This window comes from Mustela nivalis, assembly GCF_964662115.1.
Source record: "Mustela nivalis genome assembly, chromosome: 8".
NCBI classification, from domain to species: Eukaryota; Metazoa; Chordata; class Mammalia; order Carnivora; family Mustelidae; genus Mustela; species Mustela nivalis.
The window spans coordinates 54,255,905-54,275,859 of NC_139027.1; the positions used below are offsets into that span (position 1 = coordinate 54,255,905).

Here is a 19,955-nt window from a genome sequence, read left to right on the forward strand (position 1 = left end):
TCGCACTTCCTCCCTCTCACTGCACCCTCGCATTTCCTCCTCCTCCTCCCGATCCAGCCTTCCTCCCACCTGCCCGCCTCCAGCCACATGACAGGAAGGGCTCCGCCACGCGACGTCACCGACGTCCGCGCCCCCGTCCCTGTCCTCCCCCCGCACCGCACGCAAAGGGCGGCCCACGGTGGGGAGAACGTGGTCGCGCGCTCCGCGATCCCCAACCAGAGCTCGCCAGAGCACCCCGGCGGCCGCCGCGGAGCCCGCGCGCGGGTTCCCGGATGTGCGCCGCTCGCGGAAGCCCCGCCCCCCCGCCGGCTCCGCGCGCGCCCCCGCCCTCCGCCCCGCCGCGCTCCGCTTTCCCCTCCCTCTCCCGCCCTCCCCCTTTTTCGTGCCTTGAGGTTGCGGGTCAGCGCGAGCCACTGCAGTGAGTCCGTTACGGCTCCGGCGCGAGAGCTAGGCTGTACCCCACGAGCCGCCTGGCCCCCTCTCCCCCCTCTCCCCTTCCTCTCTGCCTCTCTGCCTCTCCCCTTTCTCGCTGTCTCTCCTCCCTCTCTCTCTGTCTCCGAATCTCGACCTTAATTTCTCTTCTTCCCCGCTCGCTCCCGCGTGCCCAGTCACCCGGCCGGCGCGGGCCCCGAGGCACCGCCTCCCTTCCCCCAACCTGCACCCCCTCCCCCGCGGGCGTCCCGAGGGCCGCAGCCGCCACAGCCCGGCGCAGCTGGGCCGCCGCCGCCGCTTCCTGCGGGAGCCCTTCTGAGCGCCGACACTCTTCTCCTCCCGCGCGAGCCGCCGACCGCCGAGCAAAATGGTGAGACCTTTGCTTCCCCACTGCACCATCCCTCCTCCGCCCGCCGCTTCCAGGGCCGGGGGCGAGCCTCGATACCCCCGGCCGGCTTCCCCCAGTGGAAAATTCGAGAGACCCGGCCCAGCTGGGGCCGCGGAGGGTCCGGGAGAGCCCTCAGCGGTCCGGGTGCGTTGGCGGCCGGCAGCGGGTGGAGGCGGTGGGCCGGCTGCCTGACAGGACCGCGGGGCCCCCGCGCCCGCCCCCGGGCCCCCGCGGGGCGCCCCTCCGCCTCCTCCCTCCGCGCGCGCCGGCCTCGACCCCCTCCTCCCCGGCCTTCCGCCTGGCCCTGGCCCTGGCCCCTCGTCGCCCTGCATTACTTCTTTACGGACCCTCCTGCACGTGGAGCCCCCCCCCTTCCACCCCCCAGACTCACTCCTTCAAGTTCGGGCACATTCCAGAATTCTAGGGAAATAATACGTGGTAAATGGCTTTTTATATAAGACCCACTTTCTCTCCAGAGCTGTTCTCTCTCCCACTCCATTTTCCAGCAGTGAGCCTTCGCAGGGATCCTGCCACTTACTTCTCCCCTCTCCTGTTCGTATTTTGGTGCTGTTTGCAAACCTTACGGGGTTCCTTTCGCCGCTGCTTTTTCTCTCTGCACGGGCGAACCGGAAAGGTCCGAGGTGTATAGTCCTGAAAACGCAGTCTCTAACTCGGTCTTTGATACACGGGGATACTTGTTTTCAACGCGTCCTGGCTGTCCACGGCTTTTCGTTTCCTTTGTTACCTTCCTAAGTCTCGCTTGTGGTTGTTTTTGAATCATGGCGATTTAAATTTTGTCTTTCCTTACCCTCGCATTAATCCCTAGGTAGAATTCATTGCTGTAGTGTTTCAAACCGACGCTAGGGGTGTGTCTCCCGCCTCTGTCACTGTAGCCAAGAAATCAACGACGCCCTTTTAGCCTGTTACCTTACCGGTTCCCTCGCCCCGGGTAGCCGCTGCAGTTTCCTCTCTGCGATCGCGAATTGTATACGTAGTAGGAAAAGTTCGCAGGGCTCTTCCATACGTGTCAGATATTCAGACATGTGATTCGGTTGTTCAGCTTTTTCCAAGAGTCTTCCAACAGTTGTCAGGAGATTTTTTAGACCGATTGTTTGACGTTGGGTAATTTCTTGGATTGTATTTCACCCTGTATGTAGAATTTAAGTGTTTCAAAATAGAGCGGTGGATTAGCAAAGGGAGAAATCCTGTTGACGGCAACTTAAAATCAGTTCGATGGGATTGTGAAGGAACAAAGTGACACTAGAAAATTCAAGTAAGTCAGCTTTTATTTAAAATAAAGGACAAATGATTAAGTGCACTTATCAGTAGACTTAAAATCCAGGTTATGAAGAGACTTAATAAATGATTAGTGAGTGATATATGGAGGAAGTTTTTCCCGGCCAACTTGGAAGGCAGCTCAGAGACAGCTTTGGCCCCCAAAGTTAGAAAACTTTCGGTTTTTCCAGAGTACAACAGAAAACAGTTTAGATCAAGGCCATTAATAGTGCAGTCTTTTTGTTGGCATAGTTTTTTTGGAGTTATGAATTGCATTTGAGTGCTTTACTGCCGTTTCCTTATACATATATTTTACTTGAATGTCATGATCTTGAAGATCTTTGACCATTGCAGTGAATGTTTTTACCAGCATTTGTAAACAATAAGTTGTGAGGAATAATGACCCAGCCTTTTGTTGCTTACCTGTTATACATCAGAATGAGCTGGTTTCCAGGTGTTTTTTTTTTTTTCCCCTGTAGTGTCCCCTCAGGAGCCCCCCCCCCACCCCTTTTTTTGACCAACAGATTGAATTTGGGAAATTCTTTTTTAGCTCTTAAATTTGCCTTCCTCATACTCAGTGTTTTCTTATCTTAAAAGAATATTCTAAGGTTTATCTTTTGATATTTTTTTCTTCTAGGTCATTATTTCCCTCTTTCCAGTTTTCTTTTCCGTATTTTCTGATTTACTTTTCCTTCTTTCTTCTGCCATCTCTCAATACCTTTTCAGGACCTAGTTAATTTATTGTGACATTGGCTTCCCAACCTTAGAATTATTTTAGTCTGTTGAATGCAGCACTGGTTTCAAGGTATCAAGACCATACCTACAGGTCAACTCTGCTGTATGGGATATTAATTAACTCACATAATTTGGGCTTTGGAGTGATCTGGTTCATTTTTCTAGTTAATGGAGCCTAGAATTCTGAAAATTTTCACTCCCTTTGGAAAACTTTATTATAACTCTTACTGAGTATCATGACCATATTGACAATTTTGTCAGGGGGTTTTAATTTATGAATTAACTTACGAATATCACTGATTAATTCAAGTAAGGGGTAAGTGAAAAGATTGAATTGAATTTACCAACAGTCCTTTCCGGTACGTATTTATTTTAGTTGCTATGTTAAACGTAGTTTCTTTCTTTTTTTTTTTTTTTCAAAGATTTTATTTATTTATTTGAAAGAGAGAAATCACAAGTAGACGGAGAGGCAGGCAGAGAGAGAGAGGGAAGCAGGCTCCCTGCTGAGCAGAGAGCCCGCCCTATACGGGACTCGATCCCAGGACCCTGAGATCATGACCCAAGCCGAAGGTAGCGGCTTAACCCACTGAGCTACCCAGGTGCCCCAGTTACCTGAGAGTCAAGTCTTTCCCTCCCTCCATCTCTTTTTGAATCTTAAACTGCTGAGCATGCAGGTGGCTTGAAGATTTTACATACACAGACACACACCTGAGTACCGAGCTTCTAGGAATATCCACTCCCCTCCCAGTTGTCTGATAAAATTGTGTATGTTTACTGAAGTAAATAACTAGATGTCTTCACAATTCTTTTCTCTGGGTAGGCATCTGTTTTAGATAAGAGTACTTCAGAGTTACTGCCATGCAGAAAAAGAATAAAATGATTGAACAGAAGAATGTTTGTTTAGGTCTGTATGATTGAAAAGTCTCCGAGTAATTTTTGGAGGAGTAAATTTTGTAGGGACGTTATTTTATTTTATTTTCTATTTATTTTAATTAATTAGTTTTTAAAGACTTTATGCATTTGAGACAGAGATAGAGAACACAGAGTGAGAGGAAGAAGTAGACTCCCTGCTTAGCAGGGAGACCTATGTAGGGCTCATCCCAGGACCCCGAGATCATGACCTGAGCTGTAGGCAGATGCTTAACTGACTGAGCCACCCAGGCCCCCCTTTTGGAGCATTTCTAGAAACTTAGTTAACTTTTCATGCATCAGAAATAGTTTTCACCATGTACTTAGTATAATTTAAAAATAGAATTTTATTTTGGATGCATATATCAATGTGTGTAAGTAATTGGCTTTAATTTTATAAATGATGTTTTTATGTCTTTGTGTTTTTGAACTTTTTATTAAAATTACTTCCACAATCTGGGGTACTAGGGTGGCTCAGTTGGTTAGGCATCTGCCTTTGGCTCGGGTCCTTATCCTGGGGTCCTGGGATGGAGCCCTCATTGGGCTGCTTCTCCCTCTCCCGCTTGCCCTGCTTGTGCTCTCTTTCTCAAATAAACAAATAATAAAATCTTTAAAATAAAATAATTTCCAATCTGTAAACAGAATTCAAAACATTTATTGCTGTCCGTGATACCTGCAGTTGGAGTTGCATACAATGTATTTTAGTTCAGATTCCGTGACAAAGGCTGTATAGCAACAACAAAGTAAGCAACCTCTGTATTATGACCTGTAGAATTAAAATTCACAGTAGTCATGAGAAGAAAATTTCTCTGTTCATTATGTCCCATAGTGGATGAGAAAATTAAAAGGGCATAGATTGTAAGGTAAAGAAGCTGAGGATCAGTCAGCAAAGCAATGTGAGGGACAGATAACTGTGGATAGATCAGGCATCGTTCTAGGTAGTAAGGCAAGCAAAAGTACACGGCAGTATAAGGAGGTCAGCTTGGGCCAGGAGAATTAAGCAAGTCAGAGGGCTTAGAGGCTGGTCAAGCAACAGGAATTCATTCATATCACAAATACTTGTAGCTTTTGTCTGCTGTTCACTGGTTACTGTGCTTGGTTGTTGAAGATATTAAAATATCTAAGGTAGGTCTTCTATCTTCATTTAAGTTTAGAAAATAATCAAATGCTAGTAGGTATGAAAAAAGTTAGTCCAAGTTACAATATGAGTAATGCACACAAAGCCTAATAGAAATTGAGGAAAGAGCAAGATCAGTTTTATCTGGGATTAGGGAAAGTTTTATGAAGTAGGTGAAAATTAACTTGGGTCTACAAAGGTTGTTAAGATTGCAGAAGGCAGAGTTGGAGGCATCTAGGAAAAGATTCTTTAAATCCTGGAGATAGAGAAAACATTATTTGGAGCACTGATACTTGGAACAGCATTGTCAGCATCATCTGGGAACTCGTTAGGTCCTACCCAGACCAGATGAATCCAGAACTCTGGGGATGGAGGCAAGCAGTCTAAATTTTATAACTCTGTTATATGCTAATTTTTGAGAGCCACTATTTAGAAAATAGTGAGGAATATGTTTATTTAAATCTTAATTGAGTATCTGTTAACATACCTCACACTGACTGTACAAACATAAGATACATTTGTAATTTCCAAGGAACTTAATTACATGGAGCAAACAAAACAACTATGCATTGTGGCCCTTGCTATTAACAGACTAAACACGGGGTGCTTGAGTACTTGGTGTAGGGGTGGGGTGCCTGGCTGGTTCAGTCAGTGGAGCATGTGACTCTTGATCTTGGGGTTGTGGGTTCAAGCCCCACACTGAGTGTAGAAATTACTTTAAAAAAAGAAAAAAAGAAGTACGTGGCAGAGGAAAGGTTTAATCTGAACTGGGATGAGGATGGGGCAGGGAGATAAATGGCACCCAGAAAGCTTCCTCAAGAGAGAGAGATGGTGTCTGAGCTGAGTCTTTTTATTTTTATTTTTGGAACAAGAACCAAATTTTTATTCATTTCTTGTGTTTGAAGTATTCCTTGAGGACATCCTTTGCCAGGTATCCTTTGCCATATCCCTTAACTACCACACAGCTGCAGCCAGCCACTTCATGGGGTTTTTCCATCTCTGTCAGTTTTACAGAGGCCTATCCATTCATCTTGTTTCTTCTGTCATCAAGCTTGATTAGGTTGATTTGGTGTTCAGCACAAAGGGCCTCCACCAACGTGATATACATAGGCTCATCACAGTTGGATGCAAGGATACAAAGATGAGCTTGGTGCTTGTCTAAGTCTTTGGCAGCTTTGCCAGTTCCATGTGCTAGGCCATCGTGGATGAGGGGAGTCTTTAGAACCTCTTGTAAAGCAGTATTAACATCCATTATGCCTTCAGCAGCAATGTCTTCCTTGGCTATGGTGCCCTGGCGGTGGATTAGTGAGTGTAGCCGAATCTTGACTGCACCCAAGCCTCTGGCTCTGCGAAGCTCAGTGGTGGCAGGGAAGGAGCTGAGCTGAGTTTTAAAAGGATGAGTATTGGGGTGTCTGGGTGGCTCAGAGGATAAAGCCTCTGCCTTCTGCTCAGGTCATGATCTCAGGGTCCTGGGATCGGGTCCCACATCAGGCTCTCTGCTCAGCAGGAGGCCTGCTTCCTCCTCTCTCTCTCTGCCTGCCTCTGCCTACTTGTGATCTCTGTCAAATAAATAAAATCTTAAAAAAAAAAAATCTTAAAATAAATAAATAAATAAAAGGATGAGTATTTAGCCAATGAGAGAGGTGGTCTAGATAGAGAACTTTATGTTTAAAGCAATAGAGGCATAATATATATAAGCCAGTTCAGTATGGCTGGAGGGTGGAGGGTTAGGGTGGAAAGGAGAAGGAGGGTGGTCAGTTAGATTGAGGCAAGATCATAGAAGAGTTTGCATATCATATAAAGGAGTTAAAGTTTTTTCCTAAACCAGTGGGAAACCATTATTTTTAAGCAGGAGAATGACATTGTCTCCTTTGTCTTATTAGAGAGATCAGCCTGGTGGCCATGGGGATAATAAAATAGGATAAATGAATAAAGGTATGGTGGCCAGTTAAGAAATTGTTACAGTACTAATGTGAGGACTTAAAAGACTATAGGAACAGTTGAAATGAAGAGGAGAGACCAGGTATGAGACACATTTTGGAAGGTAGAAGAGAGGACTTGGTGACTATTGGATTGTAGGAAGAAAAGGTATATGCAGTGTGTGGCTTCTGACTTCGGTGACTGGACAGATGATTGTGCCATCCATTCAGCAAATATTTATTGAGCACCTAATGGGTAAGATTCAGTTCTACAGATATAAGAAATGTCCTGTCCTCAAGAAACTTGCAGTTTGCTGGGATGACTGTCGTATTATCTCCAGCATTCTCATCATTTGGTAATTAATACTTGGAATGCTGTATTGCAAGATTCTGTAAGTTCAGTCAGATAGACCGCTATGAAATATTAATGCTGCTTACTGCATAGATATCGTGGCCTAGGATAGAGGAGACTTGTTAACCTGAAGGTAGGAAGAGGTAATGTATGTTAGAACAGTGATTCTCAGTGTGTGAATCCTGAACTGGCTGCATCAGCATCATCTGGGATTGTTTCAGAAAGGCATGTTCTGTGCCTAGGAGGTATTAGAAAAGGAGATATGAGGAAGTAATGTTGATTTCTGTTTTGGACATGTTGAATTTAAAGTAGTTGTGGATTGGAGCACCTGGGTGGCTCAGTTGGTTAAGTATCTGCCTTTCTGCTCAGGTCATGATCCCAGGGTGCTGGGATGAAGCTGTGTGTGGGGCTCCTTGCTCAGCTGGGAGAGAGTCTGCTTCTCCCTCTTCCTCTCCCTCTGCCCCCCCCTCCGCCTGCTCTTTCTCTGTCTCTCTCTCAAAGAAACAAAATCTTAGGAAAAAAAAAAAAAAGAAAGTAATCGTGGGTCATCTAGGTGGAAATGGTGAACAGGTAATTGGATCTCTGTGTCTGGAGCTCAGAAGAGAAATCTGGATTAGGATTAAAGATTTGAGCATTGTCTGTCCGGGTCTCTTAGTAGCTGAAGCCATGAAACTGGATGAAATCCTATGGAGAAAGAATGTAGAATGAGAAGAGGGTAAACCCTAACGCTGCATTTAAGAGGTAAATCGAGGTTAAGCAATCCCCAAAGGTTGTCTGAGAATAAATTGCCAGAGAGTGTTGGAAAATTAGTAGAGTGATGTCAGATTTGAAGGAGTCAGAGAAGAACTTAAAAGTTTATCTTGGAGGCATCAGGAGAGTTCTGGTGACCCTGGCAACAGTACAAGAAAACACCATTTTGTACTGATAACAAGAAAAGCCAGGATGCAGTGAGTTGAGGGATGAATGGGAGGCCAAACATTGAGTATAGATATTCTTTAAAATTTTGACTAAAAGGAGACCAGATAAAAGCTATGGAGTTTAGGTATGAGGAAGAATTTATTCTGGAGTAAAAGGAATAGCCTGGAAAGAGGGAGTGTGGTTAAGTATTCAGAGGGAGAAGATGGAATTGTTAATAGTTTGAGGTTACCTAAGAAGGTAGGATGAAATAGAACTCTCCTTAGGCAATTTAAGAGATTTTTTTCTTAAATCCGTTAACAAGAGAGGGAAGGAAATAAAAATGAAAACTGTTATAGAGATCATAATCTTTACGACAGAACTTCACTTAAATCCTAGGTAATAGAAATTAGATTGCAGGGGAAAGTAAACACTGAGAATGCAGAGGCCTTGTCTTTGTTTTTTCATTGTTCTATTACAAATACATGTTATATACTGGATATTAAGGAGTGTTTAAAGAAGGAATATGTGAATGAGTAAGTGGAATAAACTAGTGAGTGTTGATGAGACAGTGGAGGCAATGGGTGTCAGTTCCTTTTCTGAGACATTTATTAAAAAAAGGTTAACCTTACTGCTTTACAGTTGGGGTGAATTCTATTTAGGATAGAATTGTATTCTTTTTTTTTTTTTTAAAGATTTTATTTATTTATTTGATAGAGAGAGATTACAAGTAGGCAGAGGCAGGCAGGCAGAGAGAGAGAGGAGGAAGCAGGCTCCCTGCTGAGCAGAGAACCCGATGCGGAACTCGATCCCAGGACCCTGAGATCATGACCCGAGCCGAAGGCAGTGGCTTAACCCACTGAGCCACCCAGGTGCCCTAGAATTGTATTCTTTATTTTCAAAGATTTCACTTATATGAGAGAGCTTGAGTGGGAGAGCACAAGCTGGAGAGGAGAGGCAGAGGGGGAAGTAGACTCCCCGCTGAGCAAGGAGCCCAGTGAGGGGCTGTGACCCTGGGATCATGACTGAGCCAAAGGCAGACGCTTAATCAACTGAGCCACCCAGGCGCCCAGATTTTGGTATTCTTTAGATTTACGAGAGAAGCCCATTCGAGGGAGCCATAAGAAAGGATAATTAATGGAATGAGTCCTAGAATGAGTACTAGAAGTTACGGAAAGAAGAGGGATAACGGGAAAGAAGGGACATCAAAAGAGAGGGGGAAAATATCAAAGAGTGAGGTGAGTAGGCATGGCAATTGATAGTTTTAATGGAGTTCATGGGAAGTGGCCTAAATTCTCTCAGGAATTCAAGATAGTTTGAGGCAAGATCATCTGAAGTTGAGATTAAAGGCTGAGGCAAATGAGGTGAGATTGAGAGAGAGGAGTATGGAAAAGATTATAATACTGATTTGGGGGAGATTTGATATGCAGTTAATAGGGTATTAAGTAAATGTTATTAAATAATAAGTGGACACAGGAGTGAGCACCAGTGAGTCAGTGACCTAGGGAATGAATGTAAGAAAAAGGAGTATTAAGAAGAAAAGAGGTTAATACTTTGTCAGTGTTTGTTTTAATAACTTCTGACAAAGTTACAGAGGTCTAAAAAAACCCATTTTCTGAGTACCTATTTTATATAAGGGGAACATAGAGTTGTGGATTGATAGTCTTAATTTTTTTTTTTTTGAAGTTGTAAAGACACTGTTAATACATTTGCTTAAAACTCGGATTATACCAGAAGGTATAACATGGCAAGTGAGCCTCTTCAGGGCACGCCTTTTTCTTGTATTGATCACTGTTGAGTTTGTTGTGTACTTTAATGAAAGGGAGGGTTTTTTTGGGGGGGGGGGTTGTATTCTTCCTTTTTTACTTTTTTTTAAAAACTTGGGACAGTATATGGATTTATTAATTTCTTTTTAAATTAGTTCTTATTTAAAAGATTATAAAGGTCAACTTTAAAGAGATTTTAACAGTACCATGTTCTAGTTGACTGATTATAGTTAGTTTTTTTTTTTGTTTTGTTTTTTTTTTTTTTTTTTTTTTTTTTTTTTTTTTTATTTTAAAACTGATTTATTGTGATGGTTGTACAACTTGGTAACCTTACTAAAAATCATTGAGTTATACACTTCAAGTAGGTGAATTATACACTATGTAACATACATCTTAATAAAGTTGTTTTTGATTATAGTTAGTTTTATTCCCAGGTTTTTAACTATTTCATTGTAAGCATGACTCAACAATTGACCATAATTTTTTGATCAGGTAGCAGTTTTGTAATGACTTGAGTTTTAACAAGGTTTTAACTATGACAGTATTCTGCAAAATTAACTCTTCAGAGAAAAAATAATGAAGTAATTTCTCCATGCAATGTGGGGCTTGAGTTCGTAACTCTGAGATCAAGAACCACAGCTCTACTGACTAAGCCAGCCAGTCCCCCAAGAAAATAATTTATTTCAAAATTTTTTGTACTTACTTTTTCCATTTATGACCTTAATAAGTGTTAACAAAATGAATAACCATTTCTTAAAAGGAGAAAATTATCTCCAAAGTGTAGTCTATCAGACATCTATTCTATTTCAGGCTTGCCAGATTAAAATTACTTCCACACTTTTATACTTCCAAATAAACCTTTTATTCAACAGCTCACATCTACTCTCCTTTGCTGAATTTTCTCCTTGAACTTCCATACTTTTTTTTTTTTGAACTGCCATACTTTTTTTGTGGTCATGAGTTGACAGCTAATGCATAGATTTGGCACAGGAATAAATTTTGAAATGAGGTATAACTAATATGTTTCTGGATTTGTCTTTGGTTTTTATAATCTTGTACTATAAAAATTTTTTCGACATTTGGAGATTTCTATAGGAAACCTTTGAAAATTGAGCACTGAAAATTCAACAGTCCGTAGGTTCTTATAGGTTCCTTCCTTAGAGTTTTGTTTTGTCACTTAGAGCCCTTTGTTAGGGGTGTTACAAGGAGGGCCATGTGATAATCTATTGCTATCCCAAAAACATTTCTGTGAGATTGACACTTTGACTTGTTTTGGTAGCATTATTAGCATTATTAAACTTATCTGTAATCTATCCCAAAAACATTTCTGTGAGATTGACACTTTGACTTGTTTTGGTAGCATTATTAGCATTATTAAACTTATCTGTACTCTAACCAGCTCTCTTTTGTCCTTTGTAAATAATACATAGTATTAATTTTTGTGTGTGAGAATTAGATAGGCATTTTGAAACCCAAGTACAAGACTGTGAAGCATAGCAACCTTCAGAAAAGATCAGATCTTTATTTATCATTGGCCTTAATGGAGCTGTTAGCAGTTTTATTAATCCTTAATCTGCCTAGTTTCAAGGCTGATACATATATATTTTTTATCCTATCTGCCTGAGTGTGATGCCACAAGGAATCTCCTGTTACAGGTGTGCAATAAGCTGGCATCCTGTAATATTATTTACTTGTAAGGCAGTCTTTAATAAAATTTGGAATGTCAGGAAGAACAAGTGCTAATAGGTAATAAGGGAAATCATGATTTTGTATCTATATATAGAGTTTATATCTGTGTTGCAACTGTTTTCCTAACAAATGGAATTTTATGAATTATAAACTAACTCATAATAGTATTTTTCAAATAAATAATGAATTTATGAACAATCAGTACTTAAACTCTGTTGCCTTGTGTGGCTGTCACTATCTTTACCATCATATTTCTTGACTCTTTTATGACTCTTAATGCTCATTTTCTTATTTTCAATATACTACAGTCTAGATTTGTGATGTGCTATTTAGTAGCTACATGTGATTGTTTACATTTTAATTAAATTAATTAAAATTAAATAAAATTATAAATTCAGTTCTTTAGCCACACTAGCTATATTACAAGCACTTAATGGCTCCTTGTGTCTAATGGTTCCTGCATTCGTGCAGATATAGAACATTTCTGTCTGTACAGAGCAGAAATTTTTATTAGGTAGCACTGGTTTAGAATGATTATGTATCTGCAGTTCCCTGAAGAGTTATTGTGTTGGCACTAATCTTCTAATACCAGCACGGAGTTGGGAGTTGGAAAGATGTGAATTTAGATTCTAGTTCTGTCATTCATTGGCTGTGTGACCTTGAACGAATACCATAAACTCTTGACCTTATTAGTAGTGTAAAATGGGAATAAGAGCACCTCAGATTGTAGTGATAATAGAGAGTATTCAGAAATCCAGTTGGTACTCTTTAAATGTATTTAGTTCTTCATTCTTCTTACTTGAGTTTTTGATAATGTTGGAACTTGTTGGAAACTCTTGGAATTCTTTCCTTTTTTGGCATCTGTGACATTTTCTGCTAGTTGCTGTTCTACATCTCTGACCATTTTTAATCTTTGTTGGTAGCTTCTCATCTGGGTTTGGTCCAAGGCCCTCTTAAATATTACTTTCCCATTTAAAATCCCTATATATTATAGGATTAACATCACCTTAATGTAGCACATGGACTCTATGGGCTCTACTTGTTGTTTACTTCAGCTTTTTCCATGTTCCTGCTTTTTCTCTATACTCTAGCAACTTGGTCTTGTTAACGTTTCATTCAGTATTGTATGCTAGATTTATTCTGCCATCTGTTTAATCTACCATCAGTCTTTTGCATAGGTTATGTTTGGAATGGTTCAGAGTGCCTCAAGGAAGTAACAGAGCCTCCCACCCCCATGCCAGGTCAGACTGTTCCTCTGTTATGCTAGCTGCCAGCATAGATCCCTCCATATTACAGGAATTTAATAAATATTTGTTGAATGAGTGAATTGAGGGGATGCATATATTCTTTGTTTATTCCCAAAGTTCCATCATTTTCTGTGTACTGATGATTCATACTTTCAGCCTGCATTATTCTTTTCTGCTCCAGTCCATGGATCTGACTGCTTACAGGATACTTATCTAAATGAGGGTGTCTGTCAGTCACCTCAGCTCATCATAACTAAAACCACATTCATTCTTGTCTTCCTATTCATGCTTCCATTATTCCCTAATTTTTCTTCCTAGAAACAGTATCTGTTCATTCACTCATATCTGGAAACCTGGTATGCCATTTTCTCCCCTTTACTGCTATTTACATCTTAAGCAGTCATCAGTTGCATCTTGTATTGGAAGAGTATAACATAGGAATACGTGGCCTGACCTGGTGTGGGCGTGGGAGGATAAGTCACTTACTAGAGGGATTTTTTTGAGAAATTCCACCTTGGTTCATGTACTACTGATAAAAGAGGAAAATATATTTACAATGTTCCCAGTGTACTAATGCTTCTTGCTGTTAAGTAGTGGCAGCTGAATCCAAAACACTAGCAGTTAAAAGTGGCAAGCTATTGAAGAATAACAGTATTGTATACTATCCATATAGCCCACATTCTTCCTCTTGACTCAGCGTGAGTGAATTACAAATTCACCTATTTGGAACAATTTATTGTATAATTCCCTCAGATGTTTTTCCCTTTTTCTTTTGTTTCTTTAACTTAGTTTCAAATACCCCTTTTTTCTGTTACTTTCATCTGTACCTTTAAAAAGTGCCATACTGATTAGTTAGTATATCTTTAACTATACTTAATTAGGATTTTTGTTGGTTTTGTTAGTACTCTGAATGCATAGGCTTTTAGTGTCTGCTTCCAACTCTGTTTTCCTTAAGTCATGTTATTTATGTATTTTTAAAGTAAGCTTTATGCCCAGCGTGGGGCATGAACTTAGGACTCTGAGATCAAGAATCGCATGCTCAACCGACTGAACCATCCAGGTGCCCTAAGCCATGTTACTTTTAATGTGTAGTTTTAAGAGCATGAAGTTTTTTTGGAAAGATAGTATCATGTTATAGCAAACGGTCTTCCCTTTTAGATCCTCCTGTGCCTCTTGAATCAGCTTCTTTATCCCTATTGCCACTGGCATTGCTAGGGTTTCATTTAGATCTCATGTGGATCATTTCTGTAGCCTACTAAATGCTTTGCTCTTTTTGCCTCCAGTTTCTTCCTTTTTCATTCTGTCTTTCATATTGCCACCAGAGTTTTCCTTCTGAAAAGGAAATCTGTGTCACTGCCTTACTTGAAAGTCAGTGCTACATCTTACATTAAAAATTTTAAATTTTAATTAAATTAAATTGCCTGGGTTGCCTGGGTGGCTCAGTCTGTTAGGCATCTGCCTTCAGCTCAGGTCCTGATCTCAGGGTCCTGGGATCGAGCCCCACATTGGGCTCCCTGCTCAGTGGGGAGCCTGCTTCTCCCCTTTCCCTGCTGTTTCCCCTGCTTGTGCTCTCCCTGTCAAATAAATACAATAAAAAAAAAAAAGATTTTATTTATTTATTTGAGAAAGAGTGATCACAAGTAGGCAGAGAGGCTGGCAGAGAGAGAGAGTAAAGCAGGCTCCCTGCTGAGCAGATAGTCCAGTGCGCTGCTCGATCCCAGAGAGCTGAAGGCAGAGAGGCCTAACCCACTGAGCCACCCAGGTGCGCCCAAATAAATACAATCTTTAAAAAAAAATATGAAAACTTTAAAAAATGTAAAGTCTTTTGCTGACACTCATGTTCTGATTCTTATTTCTAGCTATCTTTATGTTATAACCAAGTCAGACTACTTAGTTCTCAAGTGCCTCATCTCTCTCTCTCTCTCTTTTTTTTTTTAAACTTACTGGGGCTTTGTTTTTTACTTTTTCTTCCATCTGCCCTGTGCTCCTTTGTCTGGCAGACATCAAGATCCTATTCCAGGGGCACTTGGGTGGCTCAGATGGTTGGGCATTTGCCTTTGGCTTAGGTCATGATCTCTGGGTCCTGGTATCGATCCCCTCATCGGGCAGGGGAGCCCACTGCCCCTGCCCCCTGCTCATTTTCTCTCTCTGTATCTTTCTGTCTCAAATTAATAAATAAAATCTTTAAAAAAAAAAGATCCTATTCCAGTGGCATTCTGTGAAAACATCTCCAGCTCCCTCCAGCAATTAATGGCTATTTGGAAATAACTTTCATAAAAGTACATACCATATTTCATTGTGTGTAATTGCTTACCCTAACCTGTGGACTCCTCTAAAGCAGGGGATGCATTTTTATTCATCTTTGTAAAGCTAGTTACCATTGTAGCATCTCTCATGGAATATAAATGTAAATGATGGATACATATAAGTAGACAAGCCAGCAAAGATGCAACTGGGTTAGGTATATTTATTGTCTAGGGCTAGGGAGGTCTGTGGAAGTCCTATGAATAAACAATTAGAAAGCTTAAGTGCATTAGCATAATGGGAAAGCTACTGGAAAGGAAACTGTAGATTCTAAAAGTTATAGGACTTCTTTTATGCTTCAAGATTTTTTAACATATTTGAGTAAATTGTTAGTTGCATTTGAGAATGTTATTTGTTAAGTGGTAAGTAGACTTTTTCATAAATGAAACTCAGAATTGGTAAATAACATTTTTATTAAGCTGATTTATCATAACATTTTTGTACTAGATATATTCTTGAACAGCTGATAAAAAATGAGACTGTTACTCTAAATCTTTGATTTCTTAATTTAGTGAACATTTTCTTAATTTAGTGTTTGCCTTCTACACATATCAAACTTAGTGTTGAGTACAAAGGTGAAAGAAAAAAAACTCCCAGGGACTTCACTTCATAGACTGAGTCAGGATATGGAGAAAAAAGTAGTGTATGTGTATGTAATTAAAATTAAAATTAAAATACAATAGAATATATAAATATATATATACATGTACATACATACATGCTGATAAATGTTTCAATAGCGCCATTATAAGGTGCTAGATTTCTTTTGATCACTTTGCTTGCCCAGTTTGAATTTGACATGTAGTAGCTATTCGGACATTTTTATTATTCATGTGGTTCTCATTACTTACAGATAATGTGAAACAGTTAAGTGCTGAGAGAATAATCATTTTGTTGTTATGTTGAGATATAATATGATGTGGTGGAACATGCAGGGTTAGAGAATTGAAAGATCTGTAATTGAGTTTACTGAATGTATACACACACATGAACAGACACAAATAAATACATGTTTATAAAATGGCCACCAGACTGATTGATTTCAGAGTTCTTGTGGGTATTGAGTAAGGTAATTACCTAAGATGCTTGATAGAATGCAAAATGCCGTTTAAATTTTTATTTTATTTTTATTTTTATTTTAAATATTTTATTCTATTAGAGAGTGAGAGAATGAGTAGGAGGACCCCAATGCGGGCTCCATCCCAGGACTCTGGGATCATGACCCAACCCAAAGGCAGATGCTTAATGGTGCCCCTATTCTATATTGTTTTAGACAGAGAGTGCAGGAGAGTGGTGGAGGGGGAGAAGGAGAGAGAGAATTTGTAAGCAGTCTCCTCGCCCAGTGCAATACCCAACAGGGGGCCTGAGATCATGAGATCATGACCTGAGCTGAAACCAAGAGTTGGATGCTTAAGCAACTCAGCCACCCAGGGGCTGCCCTGTTTAAATTTTTAAAGATCAATGTACTAAAAACCAGTATGTTGTTTTTTGGGCAGATTTGGGTTTCATAATCCTTTCATTCTGATTTCTGTGTAACTCTCTGTCCTGTGTTACTCTGTGTCCTGTAATATACTCATTAACAATGTAGAAAATGTATCTGAATGGTGGGCTTTGAGTAACAGAATACCTACCCAACTAAATGTGGCCTAAATAACGAGGAATGTATCATTTCACAAAATGAGAAGCCTAGAATCAGAGTTACAGTGTGGTTCACAGTTCATCCAGTTTCATCAGGGACATTAAAGCTTCACTGTCCAAAGAGGGCCACTACAATTTCAGACACCAACACCTGCCTGAAGAAAAGTGGGGAGCACTTCCTCAAGTGTCTCTTTTTATTAGATTGCAAGTCTCATTATAGGCTTTTTCTTTTTCTTTTTCTTTTCTTTCTTTCTTTTTTTTTTTTTTTAAGATTTTATTTACTTATTTGACAGACAGAGATCACAAGTAGGCAGAGAGAGAGAGAGACAGAGAGAGAGGAGGAAGCAGACTCTCCGCTGAGCAAAGAGCCTGGTGCAGGGCTCGATCCCAGGACCCTAGGATCATGACCTGAGCTGAAGGCAGAGGCTTTAAAAACCACTGAGCCACCCAGGCACCCCTATAGGTTTTTTTTCATAAGGTCCGTTGTCTTTTCCATGTTTCTTGCGTACCAGAAAAAGACCAAATTTCTAACTCTGGCAGCTAAGTGTATCCTCCCCACCCCCTCCCTGCACAAATCCCACTTTTTTATTGAGAAAGAGTTGACATACATCCCTGTAAGTTTAAGGCATACAGCGAGATTGTTAGATATATATTTCATAATATGCACAATATGCATATTATGAAATAATTGACATGATAGGTTCATTTAATATCCATGGTCTCGTATAAATACAGTAAAAAGAGGAGAAAAAACCTTTTTCTCCTTGTGATGAGAACTCTTAATAATTTTCCTACATGTTAAATAGCAGTGTTTGCTCTAGTCATCACGTTGTGCATTATATCCCTAATACTTACTTCCTTATTACTGGAAGTTTGTACCTTTTGATCACCTTCCTTCAAGGCAGTTCTTATAAACTGTCCCTAGTTTACCTTCCGTCACCAGAAGCTGGGCCTTATGTAGTAAAAACCATTTCAGTATTTTATTTGGTATTCTGAGAAGTCAGTGATTACTGATGAGATTGTAGGCAGTGAAAATTATATCTGGTTTTTCATGTTATACTGTATTTCCTCCTTCACCAGTATGTAGCTATAACCCTGTGTTGTCGGCTTCTTCACAAAAATATTTTCTCTACCTACTTTACCATAACCAAAAGTCTGCTTCCTTCCAAAGGATATCGTTTACCTTACAGTTCTTCAGGTGAAGGAAGGAGTTGGAAAACTATTTCTGTAAAAGGCTAGACAGTAAATATTCTAGAGACTATCTACCTGGGAGATTGTTTGGAAGATAAATGAGATAATGTATGTAAAGTCTCTAAAAGAATGCCCCACACCTTAATGTGACTTCTTTTCTTTTTTTTTTTGTATTTGGTAAACTTTCTTTTTTTCCATACATATCTATATTTACAAACTAACTTTTAAAGATCTCTTCCTCAGCTTTTACCTTATAAAAAGTCCATGAGAACTAGACAGAGTATCATTTATTGTACTGCATGTTTAGTTTGAACTAAGGTAGTTCTTGAAATTGAAATTAGTGCACCTGAAATGTCTGAAGGATATTAGGCCTTTATGTAAAGAATTGTCTTAATTTGATGAAAATAATGTAATCGTTGTTAAAAGGCAAACCAGATGAAAAAAGCCAGCAGGTTTTTGTTTGTTTTTGCAAACCTACACTTTCAGAAAGATCTCTGCTTTAATAAAGTTTTATCATGTGTCTGTTGCTACTTGAGAAGTGTCTTACACCTTTGGGAATGAAATCTTAAATTCTTAAGTCCCTTTCATTAATTGCTTACAGTGGACCAAACACTTTGTTAAGGTATCATTCTTAACTTTTGGGCATACACTCAGTTTCAGTCCTGGAAAATTTTGAGTTGGCATAAAAAGGAAGATTAATTGGCAAATGGATTATGTTTAAAGTTCATATAACAGTTGTTTGGAACATAATACATTTTTTCAAAGAAATTACAAAAGGATTTACTTTATAAAAGCATATTTCAGTGATAATTCAAAAATATTAATAAGTATTTTCTATGTTTCCGTGCACTGGAGAATAACTATATTGGGGAAAAAAATACAACCCACTGAGGGCTCCAGGGTGGTTCTGTTCATCAAGCATCTGCCTTCAGCTCTGGTCACAATCCTGGGGTCTTAGGATCCAGTCTTACATCCAGCTCCTTGCTCAGTGGGGGGCCTGCGTTTCCTTCTGCCTCTCCTCCTGCTATGCTCTCTCTTTCTCCTTCCCTCTTGCTCTCTCTCTTAAATTAAAAAAAAAAAAAGAATACAACTTATTGAAATTTGTGGAATGTAGGTAAAGCTGTGCTGAGAAGGAAACTTACAGCACTATATGCACATTTTAGAAAAGATGGGAAAAGTGTAAATCTGAGCTCCCATCTCAAGAACCTGAAGAAGAAAAAAAAAAGCAAAATCAAGGGGTGCGTGGGTGGCTCAGTTGGTTGAGCATCTGCCTTCAGCTCAGGTCATGATCCGAGGTCCTGGGGAATAGCTCCACATTGAGCTCCCTGCTCTGTGGGGAGTCTGCTTCTCCCTCTCCCTCTACCTTTCCCCACCGGCCTGTGTTCTTAATCTCATTTACACTCTCTCTCTCCCAAAAAAGTAAATAAAATCTTAAAACAAAACAAAACAAAACAAAAAACCAAGATCTACCCAAATCAAGCAAGAAAGAAATAAAGATAAAAACAAATCAGTGGAGTTGAAAACAAAAACCAGAAAATCAATGAAATAAAGAGCTGGTTCTTCAGAAAGATAAATACATTGACAAAACTCTACCAAGACTGGGAGGATTAGAAGAGGAAACAAGTTATCAATATTAGGAATGATGTGTAGGGTATTACCATGGGCCCTTCAGACATGGAAAAGATAATATGGAGATACGATGAACAACTCATACATAATTTTGACAACTTTGGTATAATGGACCAGTTCCTTGAAAAATACGTAGTACCACCCTTCACCCAATATGAATTAAATAATCTGAATAGTCCCCATTCCCTTGATACCACCTCCAAAAAGCAGTACAAAAACTATCAATTTACCCGTATCAGTGTAATGCAAAAATTTTAAGAAAATGGTTAAGAAAATAAAGCAGTATGGGAAAAAAATTGAATATCATTAGCAAGTATGTGTCACTGCACAGATACACCATTTGAAACTCAATATTTATAAACCACTATTAACAGCTAAAGAAAAATCAAATGATCACATAATTTGATGGAAAATGGCATTTAATAGAATTCAGGACCCATTCATAGTTTCTTTAAAAAATTAATATGTAT

The 19,955-nt window shown here is 39.9% G+C and overlaps 1 protein-coding gene and 1 pseudogene across 2 annotated transcripts in view; one reads left to right on the top strand and one right to left on the bottom strand.

Moving 5' to 3' along the window:
• The first annotated feature begins 164 nt into the window (after positions 1-164).
• PPP3R1 (protein phosphatase 3 regulatory subunit B, alpha) overlaps positions 165-19,955 on the top strand; it is a 69,038-nt gene continuing 49,247 nt past the window's right edge. The window contains exon 1 of the mRNA XM_082744132.1: positions 165-802. Coding sequence (XP_082600258.1) covers positions 800-802 — 3 coding nt within the window. The 5' untranslated portion in view covers positions 165-799. The remainder of the gene's footprint in view (positions 803-19,955) is intronic.
• On the bottom strand, positions 4,430-6,201 carry LOC309871262 (small ribosomal subunit protein eS12 pseudogene; annotated as a pseudogene). Its single transcript has one exon. The product of its transcript is annotated as a small ribosomal subunit protein eS12 pseudogene (transcript).